At 47.6% G+C, this 22,715-nt stretch overlaps 1 protein-coding gene and 1 long non-coding RNA gene across 2 annotated transcripts; one reads left to right on the forward strand and one right to left on the reverse strand.

Moving 5' to 3' along the window:
* The first annotated feature begins 127 nt into the window (after positions 1-127).
* pkhd1l1.1 (PKHD1 like 1, tandem duplicate 1) lies at positions 128-22,652 on the forward strand. Its single transcript, XM_061266960.1, has 74 exons — positions 128-222; positions 293-350; positions 612-689; positions 766-910; positions 1,019-1,127; positions 1,204-1,261; positions 1,337-1,430; positions 1,506-1,559; positions 1,639-1,712; positions 1,803-1,845; positions 2,088-2,158; positions 2,224-2,334; positions 2,726-2,830; positions 3,049-3,314; positions 3,388-3,479; positions 3,582-3,741; positions 3,805-3,940; positions 4,038-4,181; positions 4,268-4,422; positions 4,487-4,597; positions 4,678-4,821; positions 4,895-5,019; positions 5,093-5,256; positions 5,328-5,500; positions 5,585-5,717; positions 5,789-6,066; positions 6,153-6,258; positions 6,367-6,474; positions 6,547-6,711; positions 6,796-6,917; positions 6,987-7,119; positions 7,513-7,705; positions 7,777-7,919; positions 8,979-9,083; positions 9,304-9,498; positions 9,659-9,829; positions 9,899-10,104; positions 10,183-11,155; positions 11,232-11,480; positions 11,545-11,694; positions 12,336-12,510; positions 12,583-12,739; positions 12,816-12,972; positions 13,110-13,319; positions 13,393-13,522; positions 13,684-13,925; positions 14,005-14,141; positions 14,239-15,268; positions 15,335-15,526; positions 15,608-15,759; positions 15,831-15,984; positions 16,068-16,230; positions 16,300-16,388; positions 16,518-16,681; positions 16,748-16,996; positions 17,074-17,203; positions 17,281-17,454; positions 17,609-17,712; positions 17,780-17,900; positions 17,973-18,094; positions 18,167-18,257; positions 18,327-18,475; positions 18,543-18,665; positions 18,828-18,939; positions 19,650-19,766; positions 19,837-20,002; positions 20,086-20,318; positions 20,386-20,550; positions 20,692-20,849; positions 20,979-21,114; positions 21,223-21,567; positions 21,649-21,800; positions 21,868-22,014; positions 22,072-22,652. Exons 2-74 carry the CDS (start codon positions 302-304, stop codon positions 22,429-22,431), a joined length of 12,597 nt encoding a protein of 4,198 aa, XP_061122944.1. The 5' UTR covers positions 128-222; positions 293-301; the 3' UTR covers positions 22,432-22,652.
* On the reverse strand, positions 1,126-2,234 carry LOC133144352 (uncharacterized). The gene is made up of 3 exons (XR_009710660.1): positions 2,096-2,234; positions 1,330-1,557; positions 1,126-1,275 (listed from the first exon to the last, which is right to left on the reverse strand). It is a non-coding gene; the product is annotated as an uncharacterized LOC133144352 (long non-coding RNA).
* Positions 22,653-22,715: the final 63 nt, after the last annotated feature.

The following is a 22,715-nucleotide window of genomic DNA, read 5'->3' on the forward strand; positions in this document are numbered from 1 at the left end:
AAAGATTGACACTTGATACCCATCAGTTGACAGCTCCTTTGTCTCTGTCCCCGTGCGGTTGTGGTGTGACCATCTGGGCGTGCGGCTCACCTGCAGGTCCAGCCCCCTTTGCAGGTGCGGCCACCTTCATAAAAGAGCCATTGCTCACCACCAAAAAACACACAAAGGAAGAAAAACATTTAAAGACTCTGAGACATTCAAGATTTTCGTGACTGGGCGCAGGTAAGATAAAGACTTAGTAATTTTGCATTTTACTTCGGATTTGATGATGATTTGTATTTTTCTGATGTAGCGAGGTAGGATGAAGGTCCGACCAGAAGCTCTGCTCCTCGCACTTTGCTGCTGCAGCTGTGAGTAAAATGCAAAAAAAAAAAAAAACCACTTGCCGTCAAATTTTTGGGGATTTATTTTGGTAATTTTTTTAATTGAATTGAATTTCTGTTTTTTATTTTCTTTAAGTGCAGTGCTATTAGAATTGCTTTCATTAGTATTAAACATACTTTTAGAACAACCATGCTGCTGTATTTTTTATTTTTTTTTCCCAGGTAGAATTTTATTAGATTATTATTAATCAGTAGATTAAGTTCCACTGACTCTAATGTTTTACTCAGATGCTCAGCGCCTACATTACGTGCAACCGCATACAGGAAGCACAGAGGGAGCGACACGTCTCACCCTGACTGGAGAAGGTACCCCCCCACTCCCCAAGTGTGACTATGCAAAAAAAATGTATGTGAATTTTTGTTTATTTTCTTCACATAAAAGGTTTCGCTCAAGAAGGACAATTCCAGCTCAATCCCCAAAACGACATGTTTGGGAACCGCGTGACGCTGGTATCGAACACCTTGTCTATCCCGTGCGACGTTGAGAGGGATTCCACGCACGGCAACCAGATCATGTGCTACACCAGGTACAAAAAAAAAAAAATTGAGGGAATCTCGAAATAGCACGGTGGACGACTCCTGCCACTCCTGCTTTGTCCTACACGTCCAAAAACAAAGTTTCATCTTCTTGGCAGAGCCATGCCGAGCGACCGGTACACGGTCCGTGTCAGCATCAATGGCGTTCCCATCCCTGATGAAGGCATATGCAGAGGCCGAGTCACCTCGTACTACTGCAGCTTCTACGTAAGCATCCCTGAAGTCCAATTAAACCCATTTGTGTTCCATCTTCTATTTTGTAACATCTCACTATCGTCTGCAGACAAGATGGTACCAAACTCCAACCATACGGTCCCTCACTCCCGTCAGTGGGCTTCCAGGTGACATCCCCAATCTAAAAATAAAATAACTCTCACACTTTGCAAAGTGCTAAAAAGTGAAATCATACCTTGCAGGGACGGTGGTGACGGTGGAAGGACTCATCTTCACAGATGTCTACGGCAGTAACACCGCGCTGAGCTCCAATGGAAGGAACGTCAGATTTCTCAGGTATGAACACATGTTCCAAATTGGGTCTTAGTTGTAAACAGAAAAAAATAATAATACAAATCCTCCGTCACACAGGGCCTATATGAAGGGGATGCTGTGTGAGCTGCTCAAACCAGATTCTGATGAACTGTAAGTAAAAAAAAAAAAAAAGAAGTAAATTAAATGCATTAAAATGTATTTATTTTAATTACGCTGTGTGTCTTTGAAGCTATAATCTGAAGCTATATTCAGAGACCTCGGTGTGGGGACACATGAGCTGCAAAACAACGGGGACTTACGTGGGTAAGCTCCGGTGGCTGATGGCAAATTGTTTTAAATTTGGATTTAATTTGTAGATTTTGATCATTTCCCCCCCCAAACTGCCTCCCACAGGACATCACAACATGAGCTACATCTTGGATTCGAATTATGGCAGGTCAGCGGGAATTATGTTTTTAACAGTTGAATATAACTGACTTTAGAACTTAGCTAATAAATAACTATTAGCGTAAATTTCGGACTATAAGCCACAATTTTTTTTCCCCAAAGTTTTAGCTGGTCCGGCTTATAGTCCAGTGCGTCTTATAGTCCAAAAATTGCAGTACTTTTTTTGTCTAGTGATTAAAGCAGATTCAAGACCTGTTTGTTTCGAAATTAAAAAAATCTGTTTAAATCCAGGAGTTTACCCGAGAAGAAGCTTTTCAAGGTCTCAGCTCAAGGACAGCTCGCCATGTTTCAGACATTTGCAGGTAGGTACAAGTTAAAATGTTTCAAAGTATCCTGAAAGGTAACAAAATCCGATTCAACATTTTAGAGGTTACGGCCATCACGCCATCCAATGGCAGCGTCATGGGCGGAACCCTCCTGACCATCCACGGGCGGTTCTTCGATGAAACCGACATTCCAGCACGTGTCTTCGTGGGAGGTAATTACAAAAATGCAACCCCCTCCCCCACCCCCCTTTTTTCCATGTCACAGTCGACATTGTGTGTAAGTCCCCAGACGACAAAAGAGAAAATGTTTGTAGGCTCGCACGCAACGCTGATAATCCTCTTCAAAGAAAGGTTCTCATTGTGTACTTGACAACAATGGAAACATGCTGAGTGATTGGGCAGATTCTTCTGGCAGATTAGCGAGACCATTTCACTCAAGTTTCCATGACACATGATTTACATATCAGAAATCAACGCAAGAATCTCACAGCGACACAAAGAGTAGCGTGTTAGCCAAATAGCTAACTGTCATATCAAAACCAATCAATAAAATTTCAACGTACCCAAAAAACTGGAATAAAGCACTTCTCCACATTTTCATAGGGATGCCGTGTGATATCAAGAGTGTGCGTGATGATGCGATCACATGCGTGACGCAAAAGAGTCAAATGGATGACAACAACGTCAACAACATGACACTCTACCCAGGTGAGATTCTTTGATGCTTCATTGCACGTCCGCTTCAAAAAAACACGTGGACGGTGTTCCGCCATCATGTCAACACTTTGATCCGTTGCGATTTTATCAAAATACAGATTAAGATGATAAATGACTGTCACGCACCTAAACAACAGTGCTGAGAATTCTCAGAGCTGAGGCTTTGCACATCAAATGAAATAAATCCTTCTGACTTCCAATCAACCCAGGTGGCCGAGGCTTGAAGGTGCAAGTTTGGAACAACACGAACCCCTCAGCGATGAGCGACATACTCAGCTACAACGAGAGCAAAGAGGGTTACTGGGAGAACTGGATCGACTCCATGCCCCACAACTTTGTGCTTGAACTTAACTGGATAAGCACCAGAACTACCGGTTTCTTTGCACCACCGGCCAGCGGCAACTACACCATCTACCTCAACTGTGACGATCGTTGCGAATTGTACTTCAGCAACTCCAGCCGCCCGGAGGACAAGGCATGATCATTTGGCAATATCATTTTTCCAATATGACCTGCTCAAAACAAATGTTTTACAAACGTCTCTTTAGGTCAAAGTGGCATATCAGCCGAGCTACGTCTCAGACTACACGAAGCTTGCATCGCAAAAGTCCGAAGTCATGACGCTTGACAAAGGAAAAGTGTAAGTGCAAAGTCACATTGCCATATTTGGTTGGTCACACCAAAACCGATCAAGATTTGTTATCTGTTTGGTAAAAAATGTTTTATTCCTTTCTTCCTGCAGCTACTACCTTGAAATTCTGCATCAAGAATATGGCGGAGCAGCCGGAATCAACTTAGCCATGTTCCGACCAGAAAGTCCGTTTACGGAAGCCCAGACGAACGATGCCGTGAATGAGGTCCAGCACATATTGGTGGAATCCGAGATGTTTGATGAGAAACAGGTAGGTAGAGGTTAGCTTGGTGGATCTCTGGGAGTCCAACATCTGCTGGTGGTGATCTTTCAGGTTCTTACCTTGGAATCGTGGCCTAGTAGTGCTAATGGGGTCAAAGAAGTCCAGAAAGTTAGCATCAATAGCAGCTGCATCGACCTTCAGTGTGGAAGCACTTACTTCCGCCTCCGCTACGAAGGCGCAATTACGGGTAACCTTGATATTCCGTCAAAATCCAAACTTGTGTACCCTTCATTATCATTTTCAAAATTCCCAACAAATGATCGGAAAAAAAAAATGCCCTATAGATCTGATTGCGGTGAGCGCCAGCGCTGCTGTGATGGAGAGAGCCTTGAACAGCCTATGGTCCATCAAACCCGACACGGTCCAAGTCAGCAGGACCGAAGACGCCGATGGAGTTCATTTCACGGTCACCTTCAATTCCTACAGAGGTGCGAAGTTGGCAAGTTTTGAATCTTCCTGTAAGAGTGGCATTGGACTTCTGACAAGACTAAGAGAACCTGATTTTGACTCTCAGGTGACTTCAAGCCTCTCTACTCCGAGAGTTATGGCCAGTACACAAACATCAGCATTTCTGAGGTGACCAAAGGAAGGAGTAACATGTCAACGGTTACTTTGCACTGGGGAGGGATCGCCACGAAACCCATCCCCTACAATGCCAGTGGTTCTGAGGTCAGTTCCAGGATTGACTTCAAACTTCAAATCTAACCCTAACCCTACACCTAACCCTAACCAGGTCCAATCGGCACTTGAGGACCTGATGAAGGCAGAGTGTCCCCTTGAGATTCTCACCGAGGAAGGACGAGATGTGATGTTTTTCAAGAACTATGAAGATGACAACTCCATGGTCAGTGATGTCATGAGATGATGGAATAATCATCTAGTCTGATTTTTCAAACAACCTTAACTGATTCTTCCATTGAATAGTTTGGCGACAACAGAGGGACCCCTGTGAGAACCGCCTTCTGCGGCTTATGGTCCTTGGAAAACCCACAAGTTCTTTTCAAGGACAGTTACACCAAAGAGTCCGGCGACACCTATGGGACAATTCCTCTGAGCCAATATCCAATGGTAGAACTGCTCGATTTATAGCTCCAGAGATGAAACCGTTTTGGATGAAAACCACTTTGTTCTTTCTTTCCAGCTTTGCTTTGCACATAAGGGAATGCTAAGTGATACAATCGGGTTAAAGTTCACGTATAAGGACATTGCTGGCACGACTAAGACAGTGACTGGAAATATCGACGTAACCTTTACCAAAGGCCCTACGTCAGTAAAAAGCACATTCAAGAAATCTCTCTGTAAATCTAGACGACCAGAGATGAAGATTATTTCTGTGCAGATGGAGTTACAAGTGCGTGGACCTGCAAACATCTCTCCAGACAAATTACCAAGGAAGCTCTCACACTGTCGAGGAAATTTACTTGAACAATGATGACTCCGGGGAAGATTTCTACGTGGATGCTGTCCACATCACCAAGAAGCGGACCACCATCACCGAACAAAGTAAGCAGATTCTCTGAGAACAACCATCTTCTATGACCTGGAAATTAATTTTTCTTGCGGTTTTCTCATAGCGGTTCCCCACAAGAGGAGACCACCACCATTTGAGAGCTCTGGTCGTACCTTCCAAGAGTTCTCGGTTGTGAAAGAGATCAAGTCAAACGCTTCACAAATTTGCTACGAGATCACGGCTATTTCGATGGACTGCGCGTTTGACTTCCCGCTCATAGACGTTGGCTTCCTGCAGGTAACTCCTCAAAAGAGCTCCAGATAAACGTCACAGCAGCAGTTCAGCCTTGGTTGAATCTTCTTCCTTTTGGTCCATTTGAAGATGTCCAACAGTAGCGAGGATATGAACGAGTTTCAGGAAGGGGAAGCAAAGATCAGCGTCAATCGTATCCACAAAGCCACTCCAGCTGTGACGGGCTCGTTTGATGTGGTGATGCATGGACAGCGTATCGAAGGTAGCCCAACTGAACTTCTAGAAACACAAACCCAGGCCCAACGAAGTTGCTTGACCAGCACTTGTTCTCAGGTTTGTCCGTGGGCATCAGCGCAGAAGACCTGAAGTACGCCCTGGAGGGAATCTCCGGTATGGGCGTGGTTGATGTCAGATACGCCGGAACGTGCAAGAGACCCAAGTGGGTGGTAGAGTGGCTGACCCAGCCAGGAGACCAGCCTCCCTTGCAGCTTGACGGTTCTTCACTCGAGGGCATCGACGTGGTTATTTGGGCCAACGAAAAGAAGAAAGGAGGACAGATGATATCGAGTTTGACGGGAGACTTCTTCCGGGTTGGGGAGACCAAACCGCAGGTATGATCAAACCTGTTGGACAATGCATTCCTGGATGAGGTCCAAATCCAAACCTTATCCCTGAGAACTCATTGACATTCTCACAGGTGGAGGTTTACATTAACGGCATTCCCTCAAAGTGTTCCGGCGACTGTGGCTTTGAATGGTTGGATGAGAAGACACCAACAGTTAGTGGAATCAGCCCATCTCAAGGTAATTTGCTCAAAACTCAGTGATGGGACTTGATTCTGGTCTACGAGATCCAGTTAGTACCGCTGATTCAATCCAAACAAATGAATGGAAAATGCCCGACTTGACTAGGATCTATTGGACTGGGGACCCTTTTGACGGTAACCGGGACTGGCTTCAGCAATGAAAGTGCCTCCGTCATGGTAGGAGAAGCACCATGTGTGGTGGAAGACGTCTCAGGTGAAGCCAGAAGCCCTTTAGTCAAGCCAAATTCAATGACCCGAAAACTAACCAAGAGGGCTTTTGTCGCAGCGGAGAGCCTGGTGTGCCGACTGGGAAGTGCCGGCGCGGGTACTGTCCCCGTGTGGATCAACTTCCCCTCCTTGGGTCATCCTCGTTTTGTAGGCGGTAGCGTACTCAACTTCACCTACCAGCTCATCGTCTCATCTTTCTCCCCGACGTCTGGGAGCACTGCAGGTACACCTCAACTCGTCGTCCGACTCACGCAGGCAAAAGAACAAGTCGTGACTTCAAAAATTATTTCTTGTGTGTGTGTCCAAGGCGGAACACTTTTGACCGTGACGGGCTTCGGCTTCAGCCAGGACACCAACGTCACTGTTGGTGGCGCGATGTGCCAGGTGGTCCACGCAAGTCCCACAGAGCTCAAATGCAGAACGGCAGCAGTAAGTTGTCACATTCCAAAATGGAAAATATCCCAAACGAGATTCTGAGTTGTTTCTTGCATGGATTAGGGGAGTGTGGGCCCGCAGACGGTTGCAGTCAGCGTGGGCAACATGAGCAAGAAGGCAAACGACACCTTCAACTTTGACCTCACCCTGACACCTGAGATAACTGACCTGAGTCCCACCGAGACCACTGTCTTTGGTAAGTCCTGATTCCCATGCAACCTGCCAACAGATATCTGTTGTTGATTATTATTATGTCATGATTTGGTAGTTCAAATCATCAACGTGTCTTTCTGCCCTGCCATTGTTGTTAATTATATGTCTCTCATAAACATCTCCAGTAATTACGTACATACCTGAGCAGGTAAACAATCACCTTCGAGGAATCACAACCCAAGAATGAACGTTGGTTCCTGTCAATCATCTCAAAGGATTTTCTCATTACTGTTTTTTTTCTTATGTGTGTTTGTAGGTACTAAGCACCGCACTTTAGCAACGCGTAATCAGCCCACAATGACAATTATTCGGCTGACGGGAGCGACGTGGAGGTGGAAAAAATAGCTCACGTGTGTGTGTGTGGTTATCTTGTCAGGACGTCGCGTTCTCACCGTGTTGGGGTCAAATCTGGGTGAGCCAGCCAATAATAGCAAGGTGTATGTGGGTGAAATGGAGTGCCAGATCGAGCAGTGGACTTCCACAAACATCACCTGCCTGCTGCCCATGTTGCCAGCCGGCCTGCATGACGTGCATGTGCAGGTTGGAAACAAGGGCTACCCTCAGAGCAGGTAAAATAAAAGCATATGGAAATGAAACAAAAAGGATTTGGGTAAAAAAGCAGTTTGATTGGTTTCCATAGCAACGGCGTGGACGCCAGGATCGAATACGTCCTGGAAGTTCACAGCATCTCCCCGACGACGGGCTCATTGATGGGAGGAACCCAGGTGACCGTTTCGGGAGCTGGTTTCAGCCAAAACGTATCCGACAACAAAGTATATTTCGGTAAGTCATTGAGATGATGCTTGATTGGGGTAATTGTGATTTATCTTCATTATATTTAATCAATGAAACATTTAAGAGTATATATTTTATGTTATTTTATATACTTGTTGACAAAATAAACAATTGTATAAATTGTTTACATTATCTAGTATTTATCTTATTAAAATGACTACAAATACTGATATGCATTTTTTATTTTATGTTTTACCGTTTTTTTCCATGTATAATGCGCAAAATTTAACTAATATATTGTCCTAAAATCTGGGGTGCGCATTATACATGGGTACAAAAAAAAAAAAAAAAAATTTTTTTTTTTTTTAAATCCGGATATCATACGGAGGCCGCCATTACAGATGTGCTTTCTTCTCTGCTGTTCACTTCAAACACGCTCCATACGAACACAATGCTCTCGTATCAGACGCTTGCTCAATCACCTGCTCGTTTGCTGTCTGTCACAATGTACCCTACACAAATCCGAAACATTTCTTCGCTATTGAGTATGCTTGCGCATGCGCAGTGATACTGACTTGCAGAATAACATCCGGTTGTTCCCAAAGATGATCTTTTTTCTGAAATCATTTTACGTTCACGGACTTAAGTCGGAGTCAAAATTTGGGTGCGTATTATACATGGGTACAGGCTTTTTTCCAGCATCAACATGCCATTTTTAGGGTGCGTATTATACATGGGGGCGCATTATACATGGAAAAAAACGGTAATTTATTATTTATTTATTATTTATTTATGTATTATTTATTTATTATTTATTCATTATTTATTTTTTAAAATGACTCCAAATACTGATATGCATTTTTGTTTTTTATTTAATTTTAATTTTAATTGTTTTATTTATTATTTATTTATTATTTATTTATTAAAATGACTACAAATGCATTTTTATTCTTTATTAAATTCTATTTATTTATTTATTTATTTATTTACGGAAACAATATTAGCTGTATAACAGTTTTCATTTAACTGGAATATTTTTTTAGCATTTTCTGAATCTGTTAAAAACATCAACCCATTTAGTTTTTTTGTCGTGGACACGTGCGACAGGTGAATCCGAATGCGAGGTTCAGGTGGCCTCAGCGAACGAGTTACGCTGCCTGCTGCAGTCACAGGAGGAGACCCACATTGTCACCAACCAGGGTGTTCACCCCGGTAGGTTTGCCCCTCTCTTCTCATTGTTCACATGTCAAGTGAACCACGATTGGATTCACTTTCAGAAAAGTGCTTAGAGCGAGGAAACTGTCACCGACCACTTATGTCACAAAGACACGTGTCTCTCTCCCATAATTGGACACCGACTTGACATGGAATGAGATATTAACCACAAAACAATACTACATGCATAACCAACACTTGTCTCTGTGTTGTCCAGTTTATGGTCAGGGGTACTCTTGGGACCCGCCTTCCATTAACGTGAAGGTCGGCGATATGGTCACGTGGAGGTGGACCGTACCTATGTTCCAAAGTACTTTCCGGATCGGCGTCCATCACGTTCCCAGCCCCGGTAGTGCCACTGATGAGGAGGAGGACGTGATGTTCTCCAGCGGAGAGCCAAAGCCTGGGAATGGTATAGAATGCATTTACTTGAAGAAAAAAAAAACCCCGAGGTAGGGGAGCTCCATAATTTGCTGTAGTAATATGAGAGCAACTTTCTATGCGTATGGGGAGCTGTTAGATCAACGGTTCTTTCCAAAGAAGGACCTGACCCATTTGTCCCCTCCCTGCAGGTTACTTCAGCTACAGTTTCACCATCCCTGGTGTGTATTACTATAGCAGCGGCTACATCGACGAGAATAATAAGTTGGAGCTACGCGGGGTGGTGAGAGTGGTGGACCGGGTCACCAGCAACAAGGATGTCAAAGTTCAAGTCGGGGGCGTGGAGGGCCGACACGTGACAGGTAGTATGAAGATATTTTATAGCATATTTGGTATAGAGCGCTCTAATCGTCTTTGTCTTCTGCCTGCAGAGTCTCATCGCATTTCTAGGTCGACACATGAGTGTGTCGCTACGCCGGACTGCACTCAGACGAATGTGTCGAGTGATAGTGTCTCCTTCAGCACCTCGGGCTGCTCCACCCCTGTCGTCCAGTCTATCTCCCCCAATCAGGGCTCGTACCACCAAGTCATTCATATCCAGGGAAAACGTCTCACCAATGTGACCTGCGCTCTGGAGGTTTGTGGTATTGTCCTCCTTCCAACTTCTTTGGTCATGGCTTGGAGAGTATGAAGCATCTCTCCTCATGTCATGCAGGTGAAGGTCGGGGATGAGCCCTGCCATGTCATCAACAGCAGCCAGTCGGAGATTTTCTGCCAGTTGAGCGCCAATAACAGTCTGCCAATCGGCGTTGCTTTACCCATCGAGGTGAAAGTCAACAACTTGGGCAGCGCCGTCATCGCCGTGGCCAAGGAGTTGGAGCGCCGCTTTGTCGTTCTGCCTGTTGTTGACTCGGTATGGCCTTCTGAAGGCAGCTCCACCGGCCACACCCGGCTCTCCATCCAAGGCTCTGGTTTCTCTGAGGGCCTTTTTATCGTTGCTGGTGAACCGTGTTCCTTGGTGTCAGTCAATTACACCTCGGTGGTGTGTGACACCAGCCCGTCTCAGCCGCATGAAGGCCACGTCGTCTTTCATTGGGGAGGGATCCAGAGTTCCTGTTCCTCAGACTGCTCCTTCCTGTACACGTCATCCGTCACTCCAAATGTCACAGCCGTTTCTCCTGACGCCATCAACCAGGCCACCAACATCACAATCTCCGGGGCGGGCTTTGGTGTTGACATTCAGGATGTCGCGGTTTTAGTCGGAGGCATCTGGTTGCAAGTCACCGCCGTCGTTGACGACGCCATCGAAGCGAAGATCGAAGCTCTCCCTGCGGGACTGCATGCTGTTGAAGTGATTGTGAGAAGTAAAGGCTTGGCGTCCGGAGAGGTCACGCTGAGCAGTCTGGCTCAAGCCTCTCTGAGTCCCGCTGAGGGCAGCCTGGAGGGGGGCACCTGGCTCCAGATCATCGGGAACGGCTTCCTCCCGGGGAACACTAGCGTGATGGTGGACAGCACAGCATGCGAGATTGAAGAGGTGACGCCCGGAAGTCTTCGATGCCAGACGCCTCCTCACGACGAGGGACTAGTCTTAGTCCACATTCAGGTCTTAGATGTGGAATATCCCCCTCTCAACTTTACCTACTCTGCAAGACAGACCCCCATCCTCAGCTCCATCAGTCCTGCCATTGGTGCGTCCCTGGTCTTGAAGATCCAGCTGTCAAAACCTCCTCAACATTTCACCCCTCGTGTTTGTTTTTATCGTAGGTCCTAGCGGTTCTACAATTGCACTGAACGGGTCTGGCTTGGGCACGAACAAAACGCAGGTGACCGTCACGGTCAACAACGTGACTTGCAACGTTCTCACGCTCGCGGACGACCGGGTGGAATGCACTGTTGGGGAAAATCCAGGCGGGAACTACCCGGTCATGCTCTACCACCACCTCAAAGGTTACGCTCGCTCAAATGTCATGTTCCGTTATGAACTGACACTTGGCAGCGTGGAGCCTAATGAAGGTAAGCATTCAACTCGGGCACAGCCGTCACAAGTGCTGACTTGACTCTTTGGTCTCCTCTCCAGGAAGTTTTGGCGGTGGTGCCGAGCTGACTATCCAGGGTTCTGGCTTTGACCCGCTTAATTCTATGGTGCTGATTTGTGATGAAGAGTGTGAGGTCAACCGAGAAGCATCCACGTCCACGCACCTTTACTGCCTATCACCGCAAAATAACGGTATGGACATGAAATTTTCCCATTACCGAGCCAAAATGTCAGCACTGTGAAGCAGATGGCCCGCGAAGACAAATTGTGCATCACATTCGTGTGTCATTACTAGAATTGCAAATTGTCTTCACTTTTAATATATTTTTTTCAAAATATTTGACCAGTTTTTACTCGTCTGATTTGAAAACGAGTTATTTGTCAGTTTGTTTTGTAGCTTTTACTGTATATAATATGAGGTACTCATACATTTATTTGGGTTGACAGTCATAATGGCCCTCCGAATGAAGCTATGACTACAATGCGGCCCGTGAAAAAAATGAGTTTGACACCCCTGTTCTAACAGAACATCTCACAGAACAGTTAAAGGCAATATTTCTAACAACATGTGCTCTTCACATAATTGCTCCAGTGCCTCAGGTCGTGCTTTTCCTCACACGCAAATGTTTCCATCCGCTTGTTTTGTCACCACTTTATACAGTTTATGCATTTAAGCAAGAATGTGAACATGCTGGTTCTCTTTGGATTTCCACTCAACATATGATGAAAGCCCTCATGTACCAGACTGCAGGAATGCAGTCTGTCGCGGCAGTGACAATAAGACGTCACGTCACGGATGAGGAGACATTCTTCTCTGCAATGTTTTCACTCAGGCACGAATGAGGAGACGAACTGCACGGTAGCTGTACTTAACACACTGGATGCTGTCAACATGTCAAACGGTTTCACGTACAAAAGCCAGCTCACACCCGTGATCACGGAGGTGTCGCCGCGGCGGGGAGGTACCGCCGGAGGCACCACGCTAACCATCAGCGGCTCCGGTTTCAGGTGCAGTTAAGGCAACATGCAACGTGACAATGGGCAATATTTGGACTGATTCTCTGTTTTCTGACATCCCAGCACTGACCCGAACGAGGTCAACGTGACCATCGCCGGCTCCGTGTGTGACGTCCAATCATCCAACGTTACGCACGTTGTGTGCATCACTGGCGCCCAACGCCAGTCTCAGGAAACCGTCGTGCTGGTTAACATCAGAGGCCAGGGCGTTGCCAAGACGGTATACTTGTCTTCTTTGAGAATGGGATGACTCTGTTTGGGCAAGTGATGACATCATCATCTGGTTTTTACTTTAGGACAATGCCTCTTACTTCTACATTGATGTGTGGTCATCCAAATACACATGGGGGGGGCTGCCTCCACCCGAGACGGGGTCCTTGGCCGTTGTCACCAAAGGACAGACCATCCTCTTGGACACAAGCACCCCTGTGCTCAAAATGCTTCTAATTCAAGGTGTGACCAAAAAAAAGGGAGTAAAGGTGTCAAACTTGTTTTCATGGGGTGGTAAAAAAAAAAAAATCCGAAGGGGTCAAGAAAGAGCCAGACAGTCCTAGCCTAGATTGTCTTGTTAAGACCTGGTTTTTGTTCAGGGGGCACGCTGGTGTTCGACGAGGCTGATATTGAGCTACAAGCAGAAAACATCCTCATCACCGACGGCGGGTCACTCCAGGTGGGCCGGGTCGGGGCACCGTTCCAGCATAAAGCCATCATTACGCTGCACGGGCATCCACGCTCCATTGAACTTCCCGTGTACGGCGCCAAGACGCTGGCAATCAGGGAGGGCACCCTGGACTTGCACGGTAGGGAAACCAAACTCATTTGTGACCACTTTTGGGTCCAACTAAATACGAAACTGTCTTTCTGTTCCTGAAGGTAAACCCGTTCCAGTTGTCTGGACCCGCCTGGCTCAGACGGCGGATGCAAACTCCTCTACATTGACCCTAATGAAGGCGGTGACTTGGCAAGCGGGAGATGAGATCGTCATTGCCTCTACCGGCCACAGGTAGATGTCGGCAAAACAAGATGAGCACTTCTTCGAAATTTGCTTCTAGTTGTTTTAAAACAAGCAAACAACTTATGTACAAAGGAAAACACCTTAGAGTTTCCTTGAATGTTGATCAAAGGGTCTGGAAACCAAAATTTTGACTTGCTGTCTTCTTCCAGGCACAGTCAGAGGGAGAACGAAGTGAAGATCATCGCAAGCGTGTCGGCCGACGGTCAGACGATCACCCTGACCGAACCCCTCGAGTATTCCCACCTCGGGATATCCGTCACTCTGCCTGATGGAACGGCCTTTGAAGCCCGGGCAGAGGTGGGTCTACTGACCAGGAACGTTGTGGTGCGAGGCTCCCAAAACGTGGAGTGGCAGGAAGACATCGAGGCTTGCCCGGATGGTTTCAACACAGGTCTTGTTCTGCTCTGGCTGTAAAGTAAACGTCGTGTCGAACGAGAGAAACTAATTGTGAAATTGACGACCTCTTGCAGGAGAGTTCAGCACCCAAACTTGCTTCCAAGGAAAGTTTGGGGAAGAGGTGGGCAGCGATGAGTTTGGCGTCGGCATCATGTTCCACGCTCCCCGACCAAGCGAGGGTCTCGCCGTTGGCAGGTTGACCTTTGTTGAGGTACTAGCAGCCCTGCCGACTATTTCTGACCTGAAGGTGCCTGTTCCTATGGCAGTCTTTCCCAACCTTGACCTTTTAACACGGTCTGCTTCTTCAGATCTACCACGCGGGGCAGGCCTTCAGGCTGGGTCGCTACCCCATCCATTGGCATCTGATGGGAAACCTTGAGTACCAATCATACGTGCGTGGGTGTTCCATCCACAAGACATTCAACCGGGCCGTGACCATCCACAAGACCCATCAGCTGCTGGTGGAACACAATATCATCTTCGACATCAAGGGCGGCGCCTTCTTTATCGAGGACGGCATCGAAACGGAGAACATCCTGCAGTACAATCTGGCCGTGTTTGTCAGGCAGAGCAGCAGCCTGCTGAACGACGACGTCACGCCCGCCGCCTACTGGGTCACCAATCCCAACAACATCATCCGGCACAATGTCGCGGCAGGAGGCACCCACTTTGGTTTCTGGTACCGCATGCACGAGCACCCCGATGGGCCCTCCTTTGACCCAAACATCTGCCAGAAGAAGGTTCCCCTCGGCGAGTTCCGCAACAACACGGTGCACTCTCAAGGTTGGTTTGGCATCTGGATCTTCCAGGACTTTTTCCCCATGAAGAACGGCGGTTGCGGTTCCACCACGCCCGAACCCGCCGTCTTCCGGGGCCTCACCGCCTGGAACTGCGAGAAAGGAGCTGAGTGGGTCAACGTCGGTGCCGTGCAGTTTGTGGATTTGCTCGCGGTTAACAACGAGAAAGCCGGGCTGGAAGGCAAACTCATCCTCTCATGGGCGGTGAGCGGCTTTGGGGAGAACGGCGGCGCTGGGTTGTTCAACTCCACCATCGTGGGCCACGTGGACGAGCTCGGACTGGGCGGAGACTACTGCACGCATCGTGGCGTCATCGCCCCGTTCGCCGATGGCATGAGCGTGGCGGGTACCAAATTCTTGAACTTTGACCGCGACTCCTGCGCAGCCATCGGAGTGACCAAAATTGATGGGACGTGCGTGGATCGCTGCGGCGGCTGGACGGTGCGCCTAAGTGGACTCCAGTTCATGAACTCGCCCAACAAGGCCGCCTTCAGGTGGGAGCATGAGGTACAGCTGGTGGACCTGGACGGCTCGCTCACAGGTATGCCCGAGGACTAAGGTTGAGAACAACTCTCCAGCAGGTCAACTTTGGGCTGTTCTTTTCCAGGGAACATCAACCATAAGGTGATTCCGATGAATGGCCTGCTTGACCCGGCGCATTGCTCCGAGAGTGCAGAGTTTAGTTTGGTGTTCCCCGGAGCTGTATGCGACCAAACGGTCAATTTCCATCGCATGGGCCTCAACAATCCCACGCCATCTTCCTTGCAGTCCCACGATCTGGTGTTGACCAACTCGCATGGTATTGTATCTAACTCTGTGCTAGTGTCTTGCCAGACGTGACGAACGCACCAGATGATTTGTTTCTTGCTTGGTTTTGAAGGCACTACGGTGATCCCCTACTTGAAGAAGAGATTGACCCACAAGTATGGCTGGATGGGTCTGCTACCTTCAGGCCAGACGCTCAAAATGCACTTAGACAATGCCGATCAACTCACAAATATCAGCTATAAAGCAACTTTCTACGGCTTTGAGGTACACATCCTCATCAAGGTCTGGAATGATGATGACGCTTTGCCTTGACTCTCCAGCATTCTGTCTTGTAGTTCGATCAATTTATCATCATCCACCACAACTTCAGCCAGAATCCAGATAAGGTCAGAATCGTGGATGAGAGGAACGCCTCGTCGTCGCCGCTCAACTACAGTTCAAACTCCAACGGTGACTGGTACCTGGACAACAACAACCTGTTTTACATGGGTGAGGCCTGCTTTGATTGGTTTGTTCAAAAGGAGGAACTGAACTATGAACCAGACTGATCATCACGGTGTTCATTCCTTCAGTGTCAGGCAAGACGAGCCAGCGCAGGCGTCGCAGCAGTGTGGATCCTTCCTCAAAGGACGTCGCGGTGAACTTCCAAGTCTATCGTTGCTTCTTTGAGAATTGCATCCCGCCGCCACCCGCCACCATCCCCCCGGTGCCCACTCATCGACCCGACGACTTCATGTACGATCACATGGAACGCTCCAGAGCTTGGTGACGGCATGATCTTGATGTGTACCGCGTACTTTGCAGTCTGTGGTCCAACACGTTGTTCTGGGAGAGCTCGGCTGACAATGCCTTCAGTGCGCCAGCAGAGGGCGCTGATGTAGTCATCCCGCCAGGTAATGTTGCATTTGAGTGTCGTAAAACTTTTGGGAGAGATTCACGCTGGCCATCCATAATGGGACAAGCCAACAGGAGCGTTAGATTTGTAGAGAGTAATGTCACGTTCCTGGTCCATTCATGCGCAGGAACTTGGGTGGTCTTGGATAGCAACACACCTCCCCTTAACAAACTGGTCATCATGGGAGTCCTGGAGGTCCCACAACCCTCCAACACCTCGTCCAATCGTCCAGCTCGGGCCGTGACTCAGAACCACACGGTCGTCATCGACGCAGTCTACATCGTCATCCAGGTAGAGGTCAAAGCGGCGGTTCTCGTGGCCATCAGGAAGCTGCCATGATGTGTGCTGGTGTTCCAGGGCGGCAGGCTGCTGGCAGGCTGGGAGGACGAACCCTTCACTGGAGATCTGCACATCAGACTGAGGGGGAACCACAGCACCCCTGACTGGCCTCTGCCAAACGGTCCCAATCTGGGATCCAAGGTGCTGGGTGTGTTTGGTACCCTGGAGCTTTACGGAGAACCACGCAGCTCGTATCACACCAAGCTCGCCACCACAGCCGACGCCGGGTCCAGTACGCTCAACCTGGTGGAGCCTGTCGACTGGATGGTCCGTCTCTCTTTTGCTCTGTTTGCTTGTTCAATTTCTTTTCAGTTAGTTGGTCTTCAAGGTCTTCCTGTGCACAGCCTGGTGAGGAGGTGGTCATCTCCACCACGAGCTACAGCGTGTGGGAGACAGAGAAGCGAGAGATAGCTGCCGTGTCCATGGATGGACGCATCCTTACCTTGACCCGTCCACTGAGCCACACTCACGTCGGTCAGTTGAACGCAGAAACTGACATCAATTAGCGCTAAACGCTCAGATTTGGACTTTGCCTCCACCTCCCGTTCCAGGTGAGGTCCACTCCATCGAGGGGACGTCGCGGTCTTACAGGCTCGCGGCAGACGTTGGCCTCCTGACCAGGAACATCAAGATCATCGGCGACGAATACCCCGACATGATGGCTGAATCGTTTGGTGCCCGATTGCTGGTCGGCGCTTTCTCCTCGGCAGGAATAGACTTCAGAGGTTAGAGAAGAAAGCCTAAATGTCTTAAAACTTCATTGTGGTGGTAGTTCCGGACATCAGCCATACAGTTCTTGCCTTGTTGAAGAACTTGATGGTTGCTTTATTGATGACGCGTCCCAAAACATTTGCTCTAATATTCTCACTGTTCTTCTAGGCACGGCTCAACTCCTGAATGTGGAGTTCTTCCAATCTGGTCAAGAAGGCTGGACTGACGAGTACGACCCACGATATTCGGTGGCTTTCTTAGACCTGGGACAGGTACGTCCAAATGTTGTCCGCTCAATTGTCATTTTCCTAAAGCGTCTTCAACTTTGTGGTCTCCCAGGCCAACGACTCGTATATTCAGGGCTGCTCTTTCCACGATGGCTTCTCTCCGGCCATCGGGGTGTTCGGATCGGACGACTTGGCTATCGACGACAACGTCATCCACCACACTGTGGGAGACGGTAAATGCTAAATCTTAGTCAGTTGAACTGAAAAAAAAAAAAGTCTCAAGGTCTGTCATGATGCTGGTCCAGGGATCAGAGTGTGGGGCAATAGGATCATCCTGAGAAGGAACCTGGTCATCATGACTTTGTGGCCCGGGTCGTATCAGGACAGAAGGGAGGAATTTAACTTTGACTGGAGCGCCGCCTTCAAGGTTAGTCCAAAATGTCAAATCACTTTGAAGTTCAGGTGGTAAAAAAAAAAAAATCTTTCTTCTTGGCATCAGGTGAATGAAGGCACAGACATTGTGATGCAGGACAACATCGCGGCGGGCTACGAGCGGGTCGCCTTCCGCATTGATGGCGAGCCGTGTCCTGGTAAGACCGACCCATTTGTCCATATTTTCAAAACAAACATCCTCCAAGACGTGACGCGATCCCGTGCAGGTTTCCCCAACAACAACGAGGTGTGGTCTCACAACGAGGCTCACGGCGGTCTCTTTGGCGTCTTCATGAACAGGGACGGGCTCCCCCAGTGCTCGCTCATTCGGGACTTCTTCATCTGGAGGAACTTTGACTATGGAATCTACTTCCAGGTATCAACTTGTCACTTCCTGCTCTTGATGTTTTTTCTCATTTATGACATCATCATGCTCCTCCCAGACCATCATGAGCATCACGGTGTCCAACGTGACCTTGGTGGACAACGGCATGGGCATTATGCCCATGATCTACGCACCACCATCCCTGTCCCACCAGTATGATGACAAAAAGATCCGAGTGGAGGTAAGACGTCAACAGCGCCTGGCCAAAATGTTCTTTGTGAGATATTCTGTGCAGACTTTTTCGACTAGTGGTAGAACATCCAACATTATAGTGCACAAAAAATTCGGGACTTGACTTCCCCTTTCATATTTTGTTCTTATCATGTTGTTGTTTTTTTGTCAGGATGCCGTGGTGGTTGGCGGAAGTCCCCACTTCAACTGCTCCCACACACTGGACGCCGACGACTTTAACACAATCAGTAGCAACTTGCATCGAGCACCCAAACCCAGCAATGGTAAAAATTATTAGAAAAAAATATTTTCCGTGTGATGGACAAAGTTTATGTGCGCTAACGTTAGCAAGAGTTTAAAATGTATGATATAGTATTTTGAATTAATAATAATAAAATACATTTATTTTGTTAGTTTTATTCTTGCTCAACATTAGACTTTTGTCTAAAATACATGATATAGTATTTTGAATTAATAATCATAAAATCATTTTTTTGTCAGTTTTATTTTTGCCAGTTTTATATTTTTTGCCAGTTTAATTATTTTGTTGTCAGTTTTGATTTTTTTTTATTTATTTATTTTTTTGCCTTTTTGTCTAAAATACATGATATAGTATTTTGAATTAATAATGATAAAAAAAAAATTTTGTCAGTTTTATTTTTGCTCAACATTAGACTTTTGTCAAACTAGGTAATTTTATCCAAGTATAGTACCAAAGTTAAAATTTTGCTAAACTAAATTATTACATTTTATATATTTATAAATATACATTTTAATTTTTTTTTGATCAAATACACTGAATTTGGATGTAAAAAATATATATATATTATCAGACTATATATCAGAATTTAAAAAAATATTTCTACATTTTTGTTCATAAAAAAATGGAATATTATCAGAATATATATCAGAATTGAAAATTCAATTTGTACATTTTCTATACACAATTAATTTCAAGTAAACATTGTAAATGGGTCACTTATCTCGTGCCCAGGTGGCAAATCGGGAATCTGCTGGCCGTCTTTTGCATCGGCTCACAACACCGCTCCGGAGAAGCCTTTCCCTGGCAACATCAACTACAACGCCATTAAGGGCGTGATGGAAGTGGCCGGTGAGTGTCATAAATGGTTGACACGTGACGCGGCATCCGGGGAGCAGATACTCACAAGTCTCTCGTCCAGACTCAACATTCGTGGCGTTCGGCAGCGCGTGCTCGGGGCAGACAGACGTGATGTTCCTGAGCAACTCCTACAACGAGGACCTGCAGCACCCCATCCACGTTTGGAACCTGACCACTATCAACAGCACCAAGGAGGCTCAGGTCTTCATCCACAGGCCTGATGTCAGGTAAAAAATAAACCAAATTAAAACACGCTTCTATGAAGTATTATTCTGAGGCTTTTTTTTTAAATGTTCTGTGTTGTGTGTAGGAAAGCGAATCCGTCCGACTGCGTGGACATGGATTGCGACGCCAAGAAGAAGACTTTGCTGCGGGACTTGGACGGCTCCTTGCTGGGGGTGGCGGGCAGCGTAGTACCACAGTCCGAGTATGAGTGGGACGGGGACTCCAGAAGGGGTCTGGGTGACTACCGCATCCCCAAGGTCATGCTGACCCACCCCAACGGCTCCCGCATCCCCGTGGAGCAAATAGCCCCCAATAAAGGTAAAAGGTCACCATTGCAAAATGAGTTGCAAATGAGATCCGAAGCTTTCCCGACTGACTACTTCAGGTGTGATCCGATCCAACTGCACGTATATGAGCGCCTGGCAGGCGTACGAATGTTCAGCGCTCAACTACAGGATGCTCGTCATCGAAAGTCTGGACGCCGATACGGAAACTCGACGTCTCAGTCCGGTGGCGGTGCTGAGCGAAGGCTTTGTCGACCTCATCAACGGTACGTGATGTCACGCTATTCTTAATATACAGACACCCCAATTATAATAATAATATATATATATATATATATATATTATATATGCTTGTAAATGTTCCCCATCTTAATAAGTCGTGTGTGTGTGTATGTGTGTGCGTCCAGGACCCCAGGACCACGGCTGGTGTTCAGGTTACACTTGTCAGAAGAGGGTGTCGCTCTTCCATGGCATCGTGGCCACGGAACACGCCGTGGACGTCTTCTTCTCAAGCGTCAGTCCTCAGAAGCTGCGCCTCATGATGCTCAACGCTGACGAGGATGAGGTCAGAGTCTATCAAATATTTCTTATCCTGTCCATACATGAATATATTACTTTTCTGTAAAAGAAAATGAATTCATTTTCCTTTGTTTACAAAATTTTGACGGCTTTGTTTTTCGGTGGCTCCCTGCAGATCGTGCTGGTGTCCGTCTTCTATAGCAAGCCACAGCAGATGGACGTGTACGTCGGCAACCAGCTCACGGCGCCCACCAATGCCGAGTGGAACGACGACAACAGCGACTACAGCCTCAAGGAGCCCTTGTACGACGGTACGAAACATCAGAGGTCGCCAGTAGTATTGAAATGATGAAACACAAACAGGCTGTTGTCCTTTCTTCTCAGAGGATAAAGAATTCTTCGTTGTCTTTTCCCTGCAGGCCAATATGTGCCGGAGCTCAACGGCTCCACGCCGCATGGCTCCAATTACTTTGATCGGAACTCCAAAATGTTGAAGGTCCTGCTGAGAGGATCTGAACCAGTGGAGATCCGGATGTCACCCAAGCTCTTCATCTCCTTCAGCCTGCCCACCATGACTGAGGAGGAATTTTTCGGCGACACCCTTGTCCGGAACTTGGCCGCCCTTTTCAATGTTCCGTCCAACATGATCCGGATCACCAAGATCATCCGGGAGGACTCCAGGCGGAGAAAGAGGTCCACTGGCCTGACGGTGGAGGTGGAGATTAAGAAGCCACCAGTTCAGCAAGTCTCTAACACCACTGATGGTGAGATTTGGATCACGGTGGAATAGTGTCTGGCATGTCGACTTTGCAATTTTGAGGTTCTGCTTTTGTTCCCTCCACCAGATGAGGAAGACTTTATGCTGCTGAAGAACATCGCTGACAATTTGGGTCAGGCGGCCATTTCGGGTAACCTCAGTCAGTCCATCGGCTTCAACGTCTCGTCGGTGGGAGTAATTGCGCCCCCGCCTCCTGCTTCAGACCCCCTCTGGAACGAAGTAAGACCCATATGACTCGGTGGCAAAGGAACAGGTCTGGAATCCACATTTTGGTTTGGGCGTGTAGGAGGCCTCCGTTGAGGCGACGAGAGACGAGCCCGTGATCAGCCACGTGTCCAGCGTGGAGGAGCTGTTGCTGGTGCAGGAGCCCATCGCGGGTCACTACGTGGGCCCGCTTTCGCAGCAACCCAGCCTCAAGGCTGTCGACCAGGAGGTGAGCAGCAATTCAAGCCACTAGAGGGCACTCAGTTACAACAACTTTGACCTCCAGGGTGAGTGTGTGTCGGTGGACGTGACCACCATGACGGTGACGGCCAGCCTGAAGGACTCCAGCGGCGCCAGTGTGGACGGTCTGGAGGGCAACGCCACCATCTTGTTCCGCTCCTGCTGGGCTAACTTTACCGACCTGTCGGTGGTCAACAGCGGCGCCAACCTCACCATGGTGTTCACCTTGAACGACTGGAGCGCCCGCTCGCAGGAGTTCAGCGTCCAGGATATGCCCGAGCCCCCCACGATGCCCGATGACGACAGCGTGTTCAGCTCGGGTGACGCGCTAGCGCCCGGGAGTTTGTGCCTGGTGAGCGTCATCTACACGTTTGCTTGCTGCAGCAGTGACGTGCCCTTCTGCTAGGGGGCGCTCTCCGGTCGCCACCAGGGACAAAGAAAATAAAAGTACCGGGTTAATTCAGCCATCCATTTTCTGTGCAAATATTTAGAAAAATTATCATCTCGGATTCTTCACTCAAAATGGGCTTCTTGTGCGTTAAGGGTGTGAATGTAGCTATTTTTCTATTTTACGTAGATCTACTTCCGCAAATGTCTTATGATTAATAAAGTCTATGATGCTTCCTATTAGTGTGTCGATTTATGTATTGGATACTTTTAAAGCCAAGAGCTCTCGCAAACACGCTTGGA

The sequence above is a fragment of the Syngnathus typhle genome, linkage group LG20 (assembly GCF_033458585.1).
Source record: "Syngnathus typhle isolate RoL2023-S1 ecotype Sweden linkage group LG20, RoL_Styp_1.0, whole genome shotgun sequence".
Classification (NCBI taxonomy): Eukaryota; Metazoa; Chordata; class Actinopteri; order Syngnathiformes; family Syngnathidae; genus Syngnathus; species Syngnathus typhle.